The 19,304-nt window shown below is 39.4% G+C and overlaps 3 protein-coding genes across 4 annotated transcripts in view; 1 reads left to right on the top strand and 2 right to left on the bottom strand.

Moving 5' to 3' along the window:
- Positions 1 to 686: 686 nt before the first annotated feature.
- Positions 687 to 2,479, bottom strand: LOC122356070 (2'-deoxynucleoside 5'-phosphate N-hydrolase 1-like). Its single transcript, XM_043254522.1, has 4 exons — positions 2,188 to 2,479; positions 1,984 to 2,055; positions 1,059 to 1,169; positions 687 to 963 (listed from the first exon to the last, which is right to left on the bottom strand). The coding sequence occupies exons 1-4, from the start codon at positions 2,462 to 2,464 to the stop codon at positions 842 to 844; spliced, it is 582 nt and encodes a 193-aa protein (XP_043110457.1). The 5' UTR covers positions 2,465 to 2,479; the 3' UTR covers positions 687 to 841.
- A 677-nt stretch (positions 2,480 to 3,156) lies between these two features.
- On the top strand, positions 3,157 to 5,437 carry LOC122356071 (male-enhanced antigen 1-like). 2 transcript variants are annotated; one of them, XM_043254523.1, is made up of 4 exons: positions 3,157 to 3,283; positions 3,516 to 3,813; positions 3,899 to 4,007; positions 4,724 to 5,437. In XM_043254523.1, the coding sequence occupies exons 2-4, from the start codon at positions 3,523 to 3,525 to the stop codon at positions 4,885 to 4,887; spliced, it is 564 nt and encodes a 187-aa protein (XP_043110458.1). In that variant the 5' UTR covers positions 3,157 to 3,283; positions 3,516 to 3,522; the 3' UTR covers positions 4,888 to 5,437. The 2 variants fall into 2 exon arrangements, with proteins under 2 accessions (XP_043110458.1, XP_043110459.1); XM_043254524.1 differs by having other exon boundaries at positions 3,197 to 3,283; positions 3,513 to 3,813.
- Positions 5,318 to 19,304, bottom strand: part of LOC122356067 (serine/threonine-protein phosphatase 2A 56 kDa regulatory subunit delta isoform-like) — a 28,052-nt gene continuing 14,065 nt past the window's right edge. The window contains 16 exon segments of the mRNA XM_043254519.1: positions 5,318 to 7,640; positions 7,643 to 7,676; positions 7,679 to 7,735; positions 10,181 to 10,291; positions 10,790 to 10,831; positions 11,628 to 11,700; positions 11,864 to 11,965; positions 12,108 to 12,235; positions 12,864 to 13,034; positions 13,193 to 13,246; positions 13,960 to 14,068; positions 14,165 to 14,224; positions 14,426 to 14,556; positions 15,739 to 15,831; positions 16,588 to 16,698; positions 19,012 to 19,211. Coding sequence (XP_043110454.1) covers positions 7,597 to 7,640; positions 7,643 to 7,676; positions 7,679 to 7,735; positions 10,181 to 10,291; positions 10,790 to 10,831; positions 11,628 to 11,700; positions 11,864 to 11,965; positions 12,108 to 12,235; positions 12,864 to 13,034; positions 13,193 to 13,246; positions 13,960 to 14,068; positions 14,165 to 14,224; positions 14,426 to 14,556; positions 15,739 to 15,831; positions 16,588 to 16,698; positions 19,012 to 19,211 — 1,520 coding nt within the window. The 3' untranslated portion in view covers positions 5,318 to 7,596.

Below are 19,304 nucleotides of genomic sequence, written 5' to 3'. Positions count from 1 at the left end.
GTATATGCCAAGTAAGTTTTATTCTTTGAGTATTTGCTTTATGAACGTTTTTTAAACGACAACGTAACGTTCCCTTTAACACTGTAATGATGCTCTTTTAAGCGGTATAGTAATATCAATTTCATGGGAAACGATTTTTGTGATACATAACGCATTAACAACAGTATTGTGTAAATATAATTTATTTATGTAATTTATTGGTGAAATGTATATTTGTTTTTTATCGTAATGTGTTATTTTTATACAGATCTGTGTGCATTAAAGTTTTTAACTGTGTAGTAACTAAGCTTCGCGTCTAAATCGCTAAATGTCTTTGTATTGCAGTTGTCCTGATCAAAATTCATTATGGATTACATTTTTATGCGCTACTCTCCATCCCTTTAGGCGCTTAATTTAAATAATCACACAATACATCGCATAAACAGCGCCATAATGCCCGACTGACACATTTTTGAGCCGAAAAACCCAATGCTTTGAGTTCTGGCATTCTGAAATAGTGAACTTGTGAATTTAATTAACCTACTTTATCGGTGCGCTGTGAAGGCTTTCGTAAAAAGACATCAAGTGACCCCTGGTGGACAACTCACAACAACGACGGTATGTGGATCTCACCTTTTTCTGGATCTCACAGTGATATTTATGGCCCATAATCTATTTAAACTACATTAGCCGGCGCAACACCCGTGTTTAACCCAAAGAGATTTATTCAGATGTAAATCACAATACATGTCCACTGAAAATTGAATGTAAAACGAAGAAAGCACGTCCTACTGACTTTCTGTAATGAGAGGAGAAGCATATAGAAGTTGCGCTTATCTGGTTACGATTTGCTGAAACGCGCTCATCGGTTCTTGGCGATGCCTTCAAAGTATTTCTCCAAGACGCTCTCGACTTCTTCCTCTGTATAGTCCTGGACTTGGAAGAGCGAGTTTGCGGAAGCTCCTCTGATCATGGCAGACAGCACTGGAGGGTGGGAGATTAAATACGTATCGATCTAAACATCTGGGGGAATCTCGTAAAACCAGGGTCGCGTCTGATGTGGGAGAAAGCCTTAATACCTTTGCCAGACGAAGGTCTGAAGAGACAGAAAACCCTCTTGTTGAGCGCCGCAGCTCGGCCGAGCTCGTAACCCACTCCTAAAGACGGCTGGGTCACCTCGGCTACTATCACTGAGAAGAAGACAGAAAAACACAGTGACGAAGGGCTTAAAGTAAAAGAATGACCTTGTATTATAAATACACCCTTCTTCTGGTTGTGGTACATGTATCTTTCGTAATGTTAATGTAAAAATAACATAATTATAACTTAACTTCAAAATATGCGTATAATGTTTGATTTTCCCTACACAATTTATGAGAAAAAAATAACGCGTCAAATATGATCCATCAGGCTTCTGAGGAACATTTATGCATAAATTCGTACATTATCTCGTTAGGACACATTACTGGAAGATACAGAGAAATTCTGGGCAAATTGCATGTATTTGCATGTTATTTATTACTTGAGTTAGACCGATTTATTTTAAATGTAATGGCTTCGTGCACTTTTAGACAGAACCACAAAAAAGTATTTTATCCAAAAGCATTTTTTGTATTATATTTGTCACTAGCCCATATAGTATGAAACTCTTATTAAATAAATCAAAGTTAGTTATCGATAAAGTACTTTGCCTGCTTATATTAATGCAATTTTTCTTTATAATATGCTATTGTGGCTCCATAAAGTAAACACCTAAAGTAAGTCCAAATTAAAATAAATTATATTACCGCGTTGGATAACAAAATCTAAAAAAAAAATCATATGGGGTTAGGGTGAATTTAGTGTTTAGTATAAAGTCAGGTGTTCTCACAGGTGTGGAAGAAGGGCATTCATTTTACGCAATCAGTTAAAAACTTAATTTTGCGATCTGTCAAAAAGCCACTTGTTGCTCCAAATGCAATGTAAAGAAGGTGAAAACGATGAACATGTCACGTGATCTCTCACCATCAGACAGCATCAGCCACTCCACGTCTCGATCATGGATGGCTTTATCTCCACCCAAAGCCGCATCTTCACCTGAAACAAGCACACGCGTTCAGTGCCGAGCTGCAACCACTGTGATTATTGCACTCACTGACACAGAAAACGGCGCTACACGGACACGTATTTAAGGGAAACTCTGAGAGAAAGAGAGCAGAAGTGAATCACCCTTTTCCGACAGACTGCCCGAGCTCACGTGCTCCGTCAAAACCGTGCCATACCGCTGTAACTTCTTCACTATTCTCTGGTAAACGTTCACGTCCTGTCTCCCTCCGCGGATGCTTCCGCAAAAATATATGTTCATGCTTTGCGAATGTCTTCGTGCTGTCTGACAACGACACGAGAGCGGCTTTCCTCGACAGGAGCAGCTTTCACCGGAAAGTATGGAGAGCATCCGCAGGGCATTTCCCGCGCAAACACCCGAGAAACGCCGCCGTGTGGCCATACGAACGATACAAAATATTTAAAAAAAAAGTTATTATTTTTTTATTTTTATAGGTTTTATTACTTACTACAAAGTCTGTAAGTAGTCGCCCTCGTAGGTAAAATCATTTGGTTTATTCATTGACATGTCAAATGACGCGAACTGCTATTTAAACTAGTAAAAAAACTAATTAATTGCTAATCTTTTAGATTTATAACTTAATTTAATTACCAAAATATAAAAACATCATGAACACACAAGGGAGAGAAACAAAGGACAGAACAAAACAACGAAAAAGTCACATTCAAGTACCCCAAACATTATTAAAAGCCACGTTGCCATCAGTTTTTAATTGCGAAGATTTTATTATATATATATATATATATATATATATATATATATATATATATATATATATATATATATATATATATATATATATATATATATATATATATATATATAATAAAATATATAAAAATATATATAATAAAAATACTTTTTTTTTTTTTTTTTTTTTTTTATACATTTGTTTAGGCCTCTTGAAGTACACAAATGAACGGAAACATGTCAACATATGATACTATAGTACAATAAACACAGATTCACGAACACGATTAGAAGAAAAGCTAACATTAAGGTTAAACGACATTTTAAAATAAACTCAGAGAACACATAAATACATTTATTTTCACATTAATTCGTTACATTCAGCGCGTCGACGTGTCGTGACGTAATCAATGCGCAGTTTTTCTTCTGCGCAGTACCGGAAGCGAATAACAGCTCTCGGATACAGATGCTAAAAAACATTTGGATAAAAGAGCTCCACAGAAGAAACAGGTAAGATAAAATAATCAGGGAGCATTTACTGCGGGGTTCTTTGCGTGGTAAACAGTCGCATTCGTTAGTCAATACCTGGGGACTGCTGTAGGTGTTCATGAACCAACAGGATATTAATCTTAAGCTTACTTTGACAGGTGGATGGTGACTCTGTTTTGTATATAACATAACGTTACATATATATATATAAACACGGCCGCCGAGCTAGAAATATCTCTGTGTGTGTTAGCAGTTGTTGAATGGAAGTGGTGAGGGCCAGAGAGATGGGCCCCGAGAGAATCTTACCGAACCCCGAGGAGGATGCGCTGCAGGAGCGGCCCTCAGACACCGCGGCGCAGGAGGAGTGGAGCGGGGAGGACATAGAGGAGGAGGAGGAGGAGGAGGAAGGAGGCGCCGGAGACGAGGACAGTGCCGGGTACTATTACCAGCCTCTCAATCAAGACCCAGACGGGATGAACGGCTCTCACACGGAGCCCGCGGACGAGGGAACCACCGCGGAGCAGCTGCAGGACGTCCAGGACAGAATAGAGGTACAGAGAGGCTTGCGTCTTTCTGGTTAGCCTGTGTGCTTTACCCACTAATTAATAAATGAATTTCTTGCTGTCGTTTTTGCAGGCCATGGGTCTGTTCCTGCCCCAGCCTCCTCCTCCTGACAGCGACGAAGAGGAGGATCCCGAAGGAGCTGCTGCTCGTAGAAGTTTCGCGTCCATTCCCATGGATGCAGGTGACGCATTATATAACACATCTACTATTTATTGATTTTATCAGTATAATGTAGATCATGCTACAGTATAATAACACAGCTTCAGTCTGCTAAATGCGACTACAATGCACGAAGACTTATAATCAGTTATTGTATTTTACTGTTACTGATTTTCTGTAAAGCTACTTTGAAACGTGTATTGGGAAAATATTATAAATTTGACTCGAATGACTGACATTTTTTAAATGGCAGTTAAAAAAAATTGGAATAGAAAAAAATTAAAGAACGGAATTTAATATAATACGCTTAAAATGCAGTTGGAGTTGTTATAATATATATATATATATATATATATATATATATATATATATATATATATATATATATATATATATATATATATATATATATATTACGTGAATATTTTCAGGTTATGGCCTATTAATGCCCAGTATTTTTTAAAACACTAAAATGTATCATTTTATAAATGTCTAAAATTAAATATTACATAATACCACTTTTTTACCATAGATTATATTCAGTGTTTTTAAAATGACTTAAAGACTTTAAAAGATCATTAGATGACTGCAAAGGTAAACGGAATACAAAAATATATGCGCAATAAAATATCCATTATCTTACAGCAGTTTAGATCAATGTAAAAGACGCGTATCAACCAGTATGCTTGCCAGCATTATAAATCTGTATTTCATGTATAGTTTCTCTTGTGTTCACAGATCACGTTGAACTGGTGAAAAGGACCATGGCTGCAGTAAATTTGCCGACACTAGGAATCCCTGCCTGGGCCCAGGAGATCTCTGACGACCAGTGGAAGGACATGGTCCAGCAGACGCTTCAGTCCAGACAGAGCTCGGCAGGCCTGAGACTGGACCGCAAGTGAAACCATTACAAGAGCCTCATCTCACCTGCTGCAGGAACATGAAACAGAGCTTCTGACATCTCAAATCGAAAGGCATTCCTCCCTTTAGGTGTGGTTTACACAAACTGTGGACTGAAATTCATTAATGGCTCGCCTTGTAATTGCTTTGAACTGATAGACAGCCGGTGTCCAGTTGATGCGGTTACCGAGTAGGCAAAAAAGACGCTCCTGAAAACCTCCCAAATGTTTTTCAACCCAGCTGTATTGACGCAGTGTGTTCTTTGTGAGGATTTAGCAATTTGTCGGTTGCCTTTGTATGACAGTATAGACATGTAATGGTGCATCTCAGTAATACTCGCATCTCCATTAACCCGAATGTTGATACCCGTGCAATGAGTGATTGATCCTTTATATACCGCACACGGCTCGAGCAACACAAATGGGCGTCGCATCTTTTGTGTTTCTTTATTTTTGTTCTGTACATACATGAACATCTGTACAAAATATGACTTTCATACTATGTAATGCTCAACCTAATTAAAGTACAACATATGTACATATGACCTGGAAAGCAGCTTAAGATTAGTGTCAGACTTGGGAAGGAGGACTGGGGGAGGAGGAAAAGGGACGGGTGAGTGTGGAGAGACCCATACTTTCTTAGTTTCCCTCGGGTTCTTGTTGCTGCCGGACAAGCTGAACACCGGCCCCATCCGCCTGTCAAAAGGCATTTAGAAAGGAAGCATGCTGCGTTCAAGAGTGAAGTTGCCTCTGATTGTTTCTGGAATGTTTTGGTCTATTGTTTAGAGGCAACAAGGTTGGCAATTCATGCTCTTGATTGCGCGGACGAGTCATTCCCGTACGCCGGTAGGCCCGAGGTGACATTACAACACTTCAAACATCGAATGATTTCAAGGCTTCACCTCTGCGCCGCGTACTAAACAGGCTGTGACGGCACGAATCTAAACGTATGCGCGTTTGGAGCGATGGGAGAAGTGTAGCAGCTTGAATGCGCGGCGAGTGGATGAATTACAGCGAGGCCTTTTTTGGGCTGTGCGTCGGATAGCGATGACGTTTTGCGTTGTCCAGCAGCCTGTAGGAGGAGTAAATGTTCCCTCGCTATTGGAATGATCAAAGTGACACTTCACGAGACAGATCTTTACAACAGAGAGGGGACATCATGCATCAGAATGGAGTCGTACAAGCAAACAGAATGAAAGAAAAGATGAACTCAGGAAGAGGGAGTACTGAAGGGTGAGGGTGGGGGGTGGGCGGGGCTAGGGCGCAATCATAAGCAATTTACATGACAATATACAGTACACACGTATTTGCGACGGCAACTGCAGGCTGTCGGTTTTCCATATATTAAGCCTAGACAGGAAAGCGAGTATCTTTTCTCTTTAAGTATATAGTCCTATCAGGAGGATTGTATAGCGCTTGATCGTACACTAGACCAGTGCACGTTCTCCGGACGACTCTTAATTCCTGAAAAAAAAATACTGCTTAGGCGCTTTGAAGCCGAAAAAAAAAAAAAAAAAAACGGTCAAAATATGACGTACAATTTCGGACAGGACTGTAGTTCTCGATCTCGAACGGTCTCCTTTTTTAAAGGCTTGGCGGATTCGTTCTTTTCTGGCTCTCATACGTCACAGAAACCTACGAAGCAAAAAACAAGACACCTTACCGAAGCTAGGTGGCGAAAAAACACATTTCGTTCTGTTAAAGAGGTATCTTAAAACGAAAAGACGGTTTGGACCGAAAGGCCGTTGCTGCACATCGAGCACATCGTCTTTTCCGCTACTACTTTTACAGCATTTTCATCAAGCGCTCTGCTGGTGGTGTATATAGAGATGATTGCTTACACAAATCTCCCCTTTTTTTTTTTTGTTTGTTTGTTTGTTCTTGACAATCATTAACACGGTCACTAGGAAAACAGCAAACGGATTCGGGAACTCTTCAGTCTCTGGCTCTTAATACGTGGCCATGACCTCAAAAATGACTTCTTCAGACGACTACCTGAAGCATTTACAGCACCAGGCCACTATGGAGAAACACTTTCATGTGTATACCTAGCAAAGCGTCTGAAATTGATTAGCAAATCTCCAATTTGCGTGTCTAATTCATAAAGCTTCTTACTAAGGAACAAGTTTCTCCGTGTAAGTTTGACATCAAGAACAGCCCTGACCGCTTCATTTGGCTCTACGCTGAACCCACGGGAAAATCCAACACACCGTCTGCATTGAGGTCTTCGTTTATCTCGAGTAACGCGATTCGTTTAGTTAATCGTGGCTCCTTCGTTGCAAACAGGTTTTTACAGAGGCAGTGATTGGAATACAGGAGAAGCTCTCAAGCAGTGGTAAAAATAAAAGGGGATAGGGAACATGCGGACGAATGGAGACAGCATAAAGTGGGCAAAACAAAGCGGAGTGTGGAGAGAAAAACAGACCACAAAAAGCATACTTTGATTATTTGTAACCCACACTGCTTTCTAACAGCTTCTGTTGGATGCGAGGATCAGCAGCTATGGATCTGTGAGGAAGTGCTTGTGCGCACATGGGAGCTCTCCACTGCTCTGCGGGCTGGATGTTTGCAGACGGGGCTCTCCAACAGCGAGGGAGGAAGAGAGTATGGACAGAGGCAGAGGGATTGAGAGGTGGGTTACAGCAGGCGACGAGTTTGGACCAAGACGAGAGGAACAGTTTAGGCGCGGTGGAGGATGGCGGTGCTCCCCGGTCAGAGGGCTTCCTGGTTGGCCGTCAGGTACTCCTCCGCTCGCTGTGAGCTTCCAGGGCTTTTATAGTATACACGTCCTGCGCGGCAGCTCAGACTTTCGCCTCATCAAAACCTTGTCTTTCTTGATTTCTTTCAATCCCTGTGAAGAAAACGGTTACATCACTGAGAAGGTGCACCTTTCAGGCAAGCTAAAAAACAACAACTTGTGCTTCATCAAGCATTAACGCTTGGGATGTGTGTTCAGAGGAACGCATAGCCTTTGAAGCCTTCTTATTTGACAGCGTGGGAAAAAAAACAGGTAGAAATGTCAACGGTTTAAACTTTTACGTGATTTCATTCCTCGCATGCTATTTGTCCAGGAGCCCGTTCTTCATACGTCGCCTATTCCATTCATTATGATTTCAATCCTGTTAACTGATATCTGGTTCTTGAGAATTAGCATATTAGGATTTAAATATCTGGATTTAGCAGCCTAACATTAATGAGTGCTTTCGTGTTTCCCAAAATGGCAGATGCATTGATACTCAAACCACGCTCAGCAATGCAGTGATTGGCTGGTGGCAAGACAGCAAAGTAATGACACAGTATCATAAAAATAAATAAAAATACACCCAACAACAAAAAAAGAACCAAATTTTCATTTTTAAGGAATATAAATGTAATAATAGATAGATGAAATTATTTGTAGTACATTAACAGGCTTCACATTATTTCAATGTTGATCTGCATCTTAAGCTTATGGACCCGTTGCTGTGACTGCAAATCTAGGATGAGCTTTAAAGAACCAAATGATCTAAGATCAAGTCAAACTGGCAACAATCAAATCCAGCTAAGTGAGTTAGCAAGGCAAGAAAACAGACACGGGGGGAAAAACAACTGCTAAAAAAGTATTCACATCCTTATACTGTATATATAATTGTTACTTTTATTGGTAGTCTTATCTATATGATTTATTCAAAATTCTTCAGCTAAAGTAGTAGCTTTTGCGAAGTAGCTTTCAAGACTGACCGGAGAGAAGAAACTGTTGAATGAAGTAATTGTTTTTGTTTTCTTTGTGCACAGAATTATTCTAAAATATGGTTGAAGCACTGATGTCAAATGGACTATTTCAACGATGTCCTTGTTTTCTTTTTGGGTCTTGAACGTTGGTAGTTCTCTTGCTGAGGGTCCGAAACCTCTTTAATGAATTTAATGAAATATCTTAAGCTGTGTTCTGTAGATGAACAAAGATCTTGGGGGTTTGGATTTGATGCTGTTGGACTGTAAAGCAAACCTTTAATCAAAATTAGCTGTAGTCTCTTTAATTTAGGGTAAACACTTACACAAATGTTTGGTTTCAGGTAGTGCTGTCAAATGATGAATCGCATCCAAAATAAAAGTTTGTGTTTATATAATGTGTGTACAGTGTTAATTATGTATACACGTATGTGCCAAAAATCTGAATATCAAGGGAAAGTCCATTTATTTCAATAATTTGTTTCAAAAAGTAAAAGTTATATCATATTAGTTCACTGCACACAAAGTGAAATATTTAAAGCCAGGTACTGGTAGTTTTGGCTTTGTGGGCAGGCGCCAAATCCTGCTGGAAAATAAAATCATCATCTCCAAAAAGCTTGTCGGCAGCGGTAAGCATGAAGTGCTGCGTTGACTGTGGACTTGATCAAAAGACAATGGACCCACACCAGGAGATGATGCGGCATTACAAACCTTCACTAACTGGAAACTTCACACTGCAGCTTGACTTTTGTGCCTCTCCGGTCGTCCTCCAGACTCTGGGACCTTAATTTCCAAATTAAATGCAAAATTTGCTTTCATCTGAAAACAGGACTTGGGACCAATGGGCAATAGACCAGTATTTTTTCTCCTTAGCCCAGCAGACACTTCTGGCATTGTTTTTGGTTCAGGAGTGACTTGGCGCATGGAATTCTACAGCTGTAACTCACGTCATGCAGACATCTGTATGTGGTGCTTCTTGATGCACTGACACCAGCCTTGACATTCTTCTCAAGGCTGCGTTCATCACTGTCACTTGCGCACCTTTTTCTGACACTTTTTTCCCTTCCTCTTAACACTCTGTTAATATACTTCGATACTGCACTCTGTGAGCATCCAGCTTCTTTTGCAATTGCCTTTTTTCCCTCATCATTTGTCAATGATGGTCTTCTGCGCAAGCGTCAAGTCAGCAGTCTTCCCCATGATTCTGAAGCCAGACTGGGGAAACCTTTGCAGGTGTGTTGAGTTAATTGGCTGACTAGATTAAGACACAAGGCGCCTACAATGTTGAACTTTAATCCAGTGTTTCACAAAATAAAATGACCTTTTTTTTGGAATCTTTAATCCATAATCATTAAAATTGAAACAAATAAAGGCTTGAAATATTTCACTTTGCATGCAGTGAACTAATATAACATACAAGATTCACTTTTTGAAACAAATTATTGAAATAAATGGACTTTCCCTCGATATCCTTATTTTTAGGCACATACCTGTATATAAATACACACACACACACACACACACACACACACACACACACACACACACACACACACACACACACCAGGTGTGTTTTGTTTGATTGTACCTGTGAAGCTTCTGATTCCACGGTCTTCTTCAGCAGCTGGATGTCCTCGACTGTAGGGGTCTCCGTCTCCATCGAGTACAGGGGCATCCCTCCTTCGTTATACATCATATACTGCACATAAACAAACATGACCACAGCATACAATATGTTTATACTAGCAACTCGCTGCATTGATACAGAATTCAAATGACGTGTATACAAGTCGTTTTATGAAGGTCTTGAATGTGGTGCATCCAAAAACAAATCGGTATGAACTTAGTGTTACTGTTTTGTCTTTAACTTAAGTGTTACATAATGCTGATCCAGATAATTCATTATTAATACTCTTTGGTTGCATCCATAAAATCACAAATGTATACATATAACGGGAAAAATAAGCATTATCAGATGCAATAAAGCACATTTCAGAGTATTTAATTTACTGAATTATGCCTAAAATAGACATTACTGTATGGTTATTAAAATATAAACCATTTATGTCCCAGAAAAACTGTGATATTGAATTACTCGTATAGGATTTTGTTCATACCGCCAACCCTACACCTCAACAGAACTTAATAAGACAGATGAAAGACATGCCTATTACGTTTATGGAAATAAATGACTTACCTCTTCTTGGGCCAGACCGGGCCGCAGCTGAATCTTTGTACTCTGTGAAAATCCAAAGCGTACAGTTGACAAACACACTCACAGGATCCCTCATCACATCTGATTGAACTCTGGGCTCTTTTTGCGTTTGCCCTCAGAGCACACTGGTAACTCAAGAGAGATGAGCTGGGGTAATTACACTCGTCAGGAGTAGTTTGGAGTTAATTAATTCTAATTACATGAAAAAAAGAAGAAGAAAGAAAACAAGCTCTCCCTTATACTTATCAGTAATTAAGGGAACCAGGCTTTTTCAGTCACCCACAATGCTCTAGGAATAAAGGTAAAAATATCTGTACCGCTAGCAATATTTAAGCTTGCGCATCTAATTACATTAATTTAGTGATTTTAATTAAAATCATACACATGCATGACTTCATTGAGTTTGACTCTGTCCTACTTGTGTGTACAATCTTTATTTTTTTATGTTTTTAAAAAAAGAGACACTTCTGCTCTCCAAGGCTGCATTTTTTGTCAAAAATACTGTAGAAACGCTAACACTGTGAAATATTATTACAATTTAAATAGTTTTATTTAAAAGTTTTAAAATGGAATTTATTCCTGTGACATACCTCTCCAGTTTTCAGTATCACGCGATCCCTTAAAAATGATTATAATATGCTAAAGTAAGATTACCAACGCAGAAAACAAAGTGCCGTTCAATATTTTAGGCAAAAAAGGTGACAGTTTTTCATTTGATGAATTCAAAGTTTAATTCAAAATTCAAAAATAAAAGAATAAAAGTATCATTTAAAAAAATACAAAAAAGATTTAAGTTGATGGCTGGTGGGAAGGTGTTTACCTGAGGGTTCTGTTTTGCCAGCTCCTCAATTTTATGCCACATTTCTTCCCGCTCCTTTAGTTTGTACTTCTCTCTAAAACAGAACAGTAAAACAACAGAGTTCAGGATACATCCGAGAGAACTATATGACAACTGCTGCCAAGATCTTACCAGACATAAGAGCGATCATCCACAAACTTCTTTTTTTTCACCTTTGCCCTTTCCCATATTCTCTCTATTCTCCCTCATTAACTTACTTCTGCTTCTCGGCTTTGTACTGCTGAGTGCAGTCATCAAACAGCTTCTGGTTCATCTCCATAAAGAGCTTCAGAGCATTGTAGATAAGCCCGTGGATTGTCCTGCAGGAGACACAGCTCTATTAGTCCAGACATTTGAACAGAATGCTTTTCTCCTCTGGTGCTTTGAATATGATCTGTCTTAAAGCAGAATCAGGCTGTGACAATTTCTCAAGAGAAGCGTGATTAACAAGTGTAGCTGTACTTGTTCCAGTGGCTCTTGGAGTTCTTGTAGAGAGCGGGAAACATGATGGGAAGGATCTTAGCGGCATTGTCACTGATCAGGCTCATGATGTACTCATTGTTCCAGTAATACAATGCTCTTTCAGCAACCTAGAACACACACGATCATATAAACTGTTGAAGTCGAAGGTTAGTACTATATCATAGGGTCTAGATATTTAGGCAAAGTCAAGTACACGTCTTCATTCCGTCCAAAAGTTTTGTTTTGTCCTCAGCGTGAAAAGATGGATATCAAAATCATACAGCCATTGTTGGAAAGGGTTCCAAAAACCAACTAATTTATGAGACCTGTGGGATTTTTATCTGAAGAACAGCAGGCAGTTTAACTGTTCAGAACAAACTGGGACTCATGAACAACTATTACTAAACATAAAAATCATTCAGGTAACAACTGTATTAAGAATCAAGGGTGTGTAAACTTTTGAACAGGGTCGTTTTTATAAATTCACCTTTCTCTTGAGGACTACACCTAAGCATGTGAAATATCAAGTCAGTAATTAATAAACAATGACATGCATTTTGTATGATCACCTAATTTTGGTACAAAAATGTACATTTTGCAGATTCTGCAAAATGCGTGTAAGCTTTTGATTTCAACTGTAAATCGTTATGAATGCGAATATTAGTATTAAAGAGCTTTTCTTATAATCTGTCACTGGTAAGAGAACAAGTCTCCCGATGTTCAAGGAGATTGAAAAGCACTACTGTGCTGTAATACCTGGAAGTGCGGACTCGATACACACTTGGCCAGCTGTCTAAAGAGAGGCTCCATGACTTTAACAAATTCTGAGGGCTCGATGACATCCAAGATTTCCTCCAGCTCATTCAGAAACATCACTTCCTTAGGACTGTGGGTCTTGGGCCAGAACTTTAGCAGGCCCATAATCACCTGAGGCAGAAGGCGATAAAAAGCCGTGAAAAGGCCATCTTTGCTCTTTCAAGTTCACCGCGAAAAAGAAAGAATTTAAACACAAAAACTTGAAAGAAAATGTTATTAATAGTGACAGGAAACAGCAAAGGTGCAGGCGCCAAGGCTGTAAATCTTACAGGTTCAGTGAGGCTGCTGTCCTTTTCCAAAAACTGCACCACACAGTAGGCCAGCTGAAAGCACAGGAAATCACTTTTCTTTTCTTTTTTCAAAACGGCATTAAACAGAACACAATATGATGACTAACAATGAGCCACTGCTTTTCGTCAGTCTATTAATACATCGTGCAAAACGTCATAACCTATAAGACTTAATCATAAAGTACAGACTATGGAAACTGAGAAAGTCGTGGGCGATATGCCAGCGAAAATGTATTCTTTCTAATGCAGTTATGCAAACTTTATAGGCGTTTTGACCCCTTTAAATATCACTGTCAATGAGAAAATGTGAAAGAAAAAAAAAAAAATCATAACTGGTTACCACTGCCAATGCTGTAAAGCTTTACTTGTGCTTGTTCTGACACTTTAAAACGTACTTCTTAAACATATTACCTCAAATATAATAGTATTTCTAAATGGAGGAAAAAAATAAGTGAAAGTGCTCTTCAGCTGCAGTCATGCTAATATTCAACATGATTGTGAGTTTGTATATTATTCTCCCACAAAAACAGCCCCAGAAGAAGCTACACAGACGAGCACAATGATAAGAGCGAGACGTCCCAGTGGTGTTACAGCTCTTTTGGAACACCACTCAAACAAACACATGAAACTAACTGTGGTTTAATACAATTATACAATGGGCCTCCACAGCCCATAATCACAAAACCCTACAAAAAGCAATCATTTCTACATTAAAGTCCTCAACAGATTGTTCTCCTTAAGCGTACCTGTGGGTGATAGACGCTGAGAGACTTGACTTTGTGTAAAGGCAGTAGCACTCTGATGAGGAACATTTTGTGCTCCTCTTTCAGTGGCAGGGCAAAGCCATTAATTATGCTGTGGGAAGAGCGAGAGACCAGTCATGTGACGGACAGGTTCTTTCAGTTCAGCAATGAGGTTCGTCATGGCAACACTGATAGTGGTCACACTCACCTTCCTAAGATTTCTAAAAGCTCTGCAATCCCATTGTGATGCTCCGTCTCGTATATAAACCTACAGTGCGAGATCAAGGACATCGACTCAATGGAAGAATTCTGGAGGAGATACCCGTCTCACCTTTTCTCACGAGTGCCAAACTCGGCTCATTCAAACACTTCTAAGAGCTTCCAGTTTCTGTCTAGCATTACAGAGTTCATGAATGAGAACGTTTTTAGAGCAAAAAGCTGAGGTGGATTAGTTGGACAGAGCTCTTGCCTGTAGAATATATTGTTGATCTGCCGGCGAATGTAGGCTCTCAGGCCCAGGAACTTTCCGTAGATGCGGTGCAGGATGGTTTTCAGGAAGTCCCGCTCTCGGGGGTCTTCGCTGTCGAAAAGCTCCAGAAGCTGAAAAGAAATAGGAGTCATAAAATGTGGTTTGAAACCCAATCCCAGTAGCTACGGTTTATATGGATCCAAATTATTTGTTACTAATCTGATGTAACAGATGGCTCAGATCGGACTGAAAGCCTTGAAGTAAACATTTTAATCAATCAGCAATATTTTGTTTTGATTAAAAACGGTGGTGTTGAACTGAAATAATCAGAAATCATTAAGCATGTAAACTATTTTCCCCAGTCTGTTTCAAATATATCTCATGGCTGATGAACTTGTCAGTAGATGAGACTAAATATTTGCTAAAAACCTCTTCTGACAAAAGTCAGCTGTCGTTTTAGGGTCTGGTCACTTCAGACATTTTCTTTTTCTGATAGTGTTTAATGCCCTCCAAAATGCTTTCTTTTTCAGAGGGCATTCATTTTGCTCACTCCTATCATGGCCTTTGATTTTGATTGATGACATAATGCTAAAATGATAAAAATTTCTTTTGCTTACGCTGATGTGAACACAGTTAAATTTGCATATAGTGTAAGAACTGAAGATCAGATTTATACTTGTTTTGGAGGAGACACACTCGTGTAGATAAATGTAAATGGAAGAATTTTAACACATTAAGGGACCACCATTAAGTGTAAACAGATCTAGTAAAAGTATTTAGCTCCAGTGACATTTTTAAAGTGTCTTTCTTCGGTTCTGAATGCAGTGACTGGGTGCAGTCTGGGTAAAGGTTTTAGAATACGCTTAACGCATATTCAAATGTGTGAATTGCATTGCAATGCTTAGGGCTAATAATGAAAATAAATGTCAGCATCTACACTGAAAATGATTACAAAACTAATAGCATGTAAACATAGATAGTGATTCGTGGGATGCTTCTAGAATCATGAAGGTTTAGGTCCAGAATCCTGCTCTTCAGAAATCAGTGTCACCATCAGACTATGGGGGGAAAAAAAACTGATCCACCACTAATTCAGAGTGATGCTGGCATGGTGAGTATACCCTTGCTTTAAACTTGACTTGGTATTCTACACAGACAAGTGCTGATCTCCGCACTGCTACGCGCTTGTAAAACCTGTAAGAGCAGCTGGCCTCTCTGACACCCACAGCCGAGGGAGTGCGTCTCTTCCTCTGATAGTGAGCCGATGAGGACAAACTGTGATGCAGGTATAGGCCAGAAGAAAGGACACTCACCGAGAGTACAAACTTTTGGTCGATGTATTTTTTGGCAATGTTGGGCTGGAAGTCGGGTGACTCCAGGAATCTTAAGAAGAATTCATACACCAGCTGAAGAAAGGAGAAAGAGGAAGTGAGAAGGAGAGATAGCAATAAAACTCGATACTAATACATGATTAATGTAACTGTCTGGTCCTCTTTGACACCAAAACAATAAATGCTGTCAGTTCCTGAACAAATGGGCTTTTTTAATCATTTAAGACAAGACACTTTGTTCCAAAACCTAGTGAACTGCTTCGCTTCAACCTCACAAACAGTGTTGTTTTTGATTAGGACTATAGTGCTATTAGTAGTACTGCTAACACTTGTTAACTATTAAGGACGCCTTTTCTCTCAATAAATTCTCAATTTGCTGCTTATTAATAGTTAGTAATATAGTTGTAGCAATAATAAATGGCTAATATTTTAGTAATATGCATGCTACCGAGCAACTAATAGACGTAACCGTAAAATGGTGTTACCGTAGTAACTATTTTTTTTTCTCCAAAATACATTGAGTATCAAGACATTTCTAAAATTAATTTTTGAATTTATTTCTGAATTTATTTCCCCCTGAACGTAATGCCATGCATGCGATTCACCACAAAGGACATATATCAAGCTACCTTAAATTTGGCAGAATTCAAAGTTTTACAGCTTGTGCTGATGGAGGTTGCAGTGATATAGCTTTATACCTTCGTGGCCTTGAAATTTCACAACATAATAAAGGAACACGAAAGGGAAAAATTCCAAGAACGACCAGCGACATGCACTGAAGACTTTGATAGCTATGACATTATAGTGCTGATAATATAAAGCTGCACACACCTGCAGGTGAGGCCAAGCTGCCTCTAGAGTGGGTTCGTCCTCCTCTGGGTCAAACTCGGCTCCCGTGGGGTTGGAAGAGGGCGGCAGAGTCCTGAACAAGTTCACAGAAAACTGGAAAGAAATGCATAATCTCTCATGATGTGAACAAACTACCTATTCCAAGAATATATTAAAAGTACTGTAATATACCAGATAGAAATATTAGAGTATATTGGTATATTATGAAGATATATGCATTAGATTAAAATTGACAGATACAAAAACTAACACAGCATGTTTTGTATCCGGATATCATCTTTAAATTCCCATGCTGCAATTCTTTCTGATGCACTCTGTGTTACTTTCTATGTGAACGACACCAGAAACTAAATCTGCCATACATGATGCAACCTTACTCTTACTAACCTAACGTTTTTAATACATCGTTACATTTACATCCAATCAGAGTTTAGAGCCAGAAGTAGTTCAGACTACACATTTATTAAGAATGCTCTTCTCATTCAGCCCTAAAAACCTCACTTCACGCAGTTTTGAACAAACTTCTTTAGCTCTCATTATGCATCCATGGCATTAAATATGTAACACCCAAAACATCAAATCCCTCTGAAGTGACAAGTGGTAAGATACTGCTTATTACTTGGTGTCCCAAAATGGCTGAGAGGAAGGACAGGAGTGTTACTACTGCAGAGGGGCGGCACTGCTCTCTCCGTCAAGATGACGCAACGTTTCGACCACAGCCTCAGACTAGAGTCGAGTCAGACCTCCAGACGGGAGAGGGAGGGGCGAGACTTTCTCTCTCACACCTCACGCTGAGACAGGAGAGTGGGACATGAGAGCCTAATGAGTGCACGAGAGTCAGGGGACAATGTGCATCTGAAAGCAAGAGATTTATGATTGCAATACAGTTGCAAGATTTATGATTGGGAAGCGGGCTGGCATTTATTAAATGTTGGCAATATAAACCGAGTCATTTTATTGTCTCAGTCGCTCTGGATTTCTTTTAACATTTCCCTTGAAAACATCCAGCAAAATTTTTAATCTGAAAGTGCAACGTATATAAAAAAAAAAAAAAAAAAAAAAAAAAGGAAATGAGACCAATCGGACGAGTCACTGCAGACTAGAGTCACCCAAAGGAGGGGTTTGGAAGAATTCATTAATAAAAACCATTCGGTTCGGGAGTCATTAATTCATGTGCATATTTGCATGAAGGAATTAATTGGAGATTTTTCTCGAGATCATTTATTTTACTTGAATGGCAATAAAAATTGTTGTTAAAGTGAAGTTGCTGAACCTACACAAAGAAGTTTTAGAAGAAAATGTCACAACACTAAGAGGTTATAGGCTACATAAGATATATTTAATAGGGTTGGGCCGATAGATGATGACATCACAATCATTAGCCAGCAATTTTCTGTACTGTAATATAACAGGCTAGCAAGCATCTAAACATGTCCTTTTATTAGTTCTTTAATGGCCTGTTTCCATGCCTTTTTGAATATGGATTCACGGTTTTGGAGTATATATACTATGTTTAATATCTGCTAAATATACATTTTTGCTATATCACTGAGCACTATTTGGGACACAGCAGATCTCTTCTTCGAATTATAAACGGCTGAAAAGAAACGCAGGTGTCTAGGACTTGATTTATGATGGCTAATTACCCATAATTCCCCGGTGTACATTTACACTTGAGCAGATTTTATCCGGGGTCTGGCTAGTAATCGCCTCTGCATCGGTCAGGCAAAAGCTATTACTGTCAATTGGTCGCAGAGGATGTGTCATAAGCAGAGGTGTGCACTCGCCAACTCCTGACCAGATGAGAACCGACTAACCAATGTGGCTTAAAAGGGAAGAAACCTTGGAGGTTAATGTTTGACATACATGTGTCCTGTTTGGAGACGTGTAACTGCTCAAAAAAATGTGTGGTGCAGGAACCAAATAAACTATTCTCAAATAGAGAAAACTAGTATTTCTTGTGATTAGATCAGATCAGATGAAGAATCAGGAACTCTTTTTTTTAAACAGGTTGCAGTTTTAAATGTGTACCATATCCTTGAATCCTTCATGCCACTTGTCACTTTGAATGAGCTCTTGTGACTCAAGTGAAAGGTGAGTCACACAATGCAGTGCAGCTGAGGCATCACCCAGTGTGTTCACAATTGAGGGATCTCAAGATGGTATGAGAGGTTTAATGTTGCCATGGAAACTGAATTAAAGGGGCAATTTTCCATAAAAAGAAGATTATTATTATTATATTTGAGAAAACTGCCAAGTGATTTCTGAAATGCGGTACTTTATTTAGAATCGGGTTTGACCACTGAAGGGCGATAGGGTGGTTTGAAGTAAGCCACACATGTCTTATATGAACAAGCACCGTGTATTAAAAGCAATGAGGATGTGTCAGTGTTTGTGCCCCCTCACCATGATGACAGCTTCAGGGTAGATGGACTCTGTGACCACGTCGCGGTTGTGTGTGATGTACTCCACCATTTCATTGAGGCCGGCTCGCTTCACCTCTTTGTACTTGAGATCGCTTAGTGGATCGGTCACAAAGTCGAAAAGCACACAGCACTGCCGTAGTTTCTGGACAAACAGTTCTTCTCGATCAATGGGTGGGGCATCTAGAACGGGAGACACAAACAAAATGACCTGAGTGAAACCCGTCAGGCAGGAGATGGGCGGCAGGCAAAACAGTCAATCAAAGTGACTTTGCA

The sequence above is a fragment of the Puntigrus tetrazona genome, chromosome 13 (genome assembly GCF_018831695.1).
Source record: "Puntigrus tetrazona isolate hp1 chromosome 13, ASM1883169v1, whole genome shotgun sequence".
In the NCBI taxonomy this organism is placed as follows: domain Eukaryota; kingdom Metazoa; phylum Chordata; class Actinopteri; order Cypriniformes; family Cyprinidae; genus Puntigrus; species Puntigrus tetrazona.
The sequence above is the reverse complement of the archived record's forward strand: the minus strand, read 5'-3'. Positions and strand labels throughout refer to the sequence as shown.

Bases quoted from the DNA above. Each gene is read 5' to 3' on its own strand.
- LOC122356070 (XM_043254522.1), bottom strand. From the start codon at position 2,464: ATGGCCACACGGCGGCGTTTCTCGGGTGTTTGCGCGGGAAATGCCCTG. The intron at 1,170-1,983 runs GTGAGAGATCAC...TCTTCTTCTCAG, and splicing joins GTGGCTGATGCTGTCTGATG to TGATAGTAGCCGAGGTGACC. The intron at 964-1,058 runs GTATTAAGGCTT...CCCACCCTCCAG, and splicing joins CAGACCTTCGTCTGGCAAAG to TGCTGTCTGCCATGATCAGA.
- LOC122356071 (XM_043254523.1), top strand. From the start codon at position 3,523: ATGGAAGTGGTGAGGGCCAGAGAGATGGGCCCCGAGAGAATCTTACCG. The intron at 3,814-3,898 runs GTACAGAGAGGC...TCGTTTTTGCAG, and splicing joins ACGTCCAGGACAGAATAGAG to GCCATGGGTCTGTTCCTGCC. The intron at 4,008-4,723 runs GTGACGCATTAT...TTGTGTTCACAG, and splicing joins GTCCATTCCCATGGATGCAG to ATCACGTTGAACTGGTGAAA.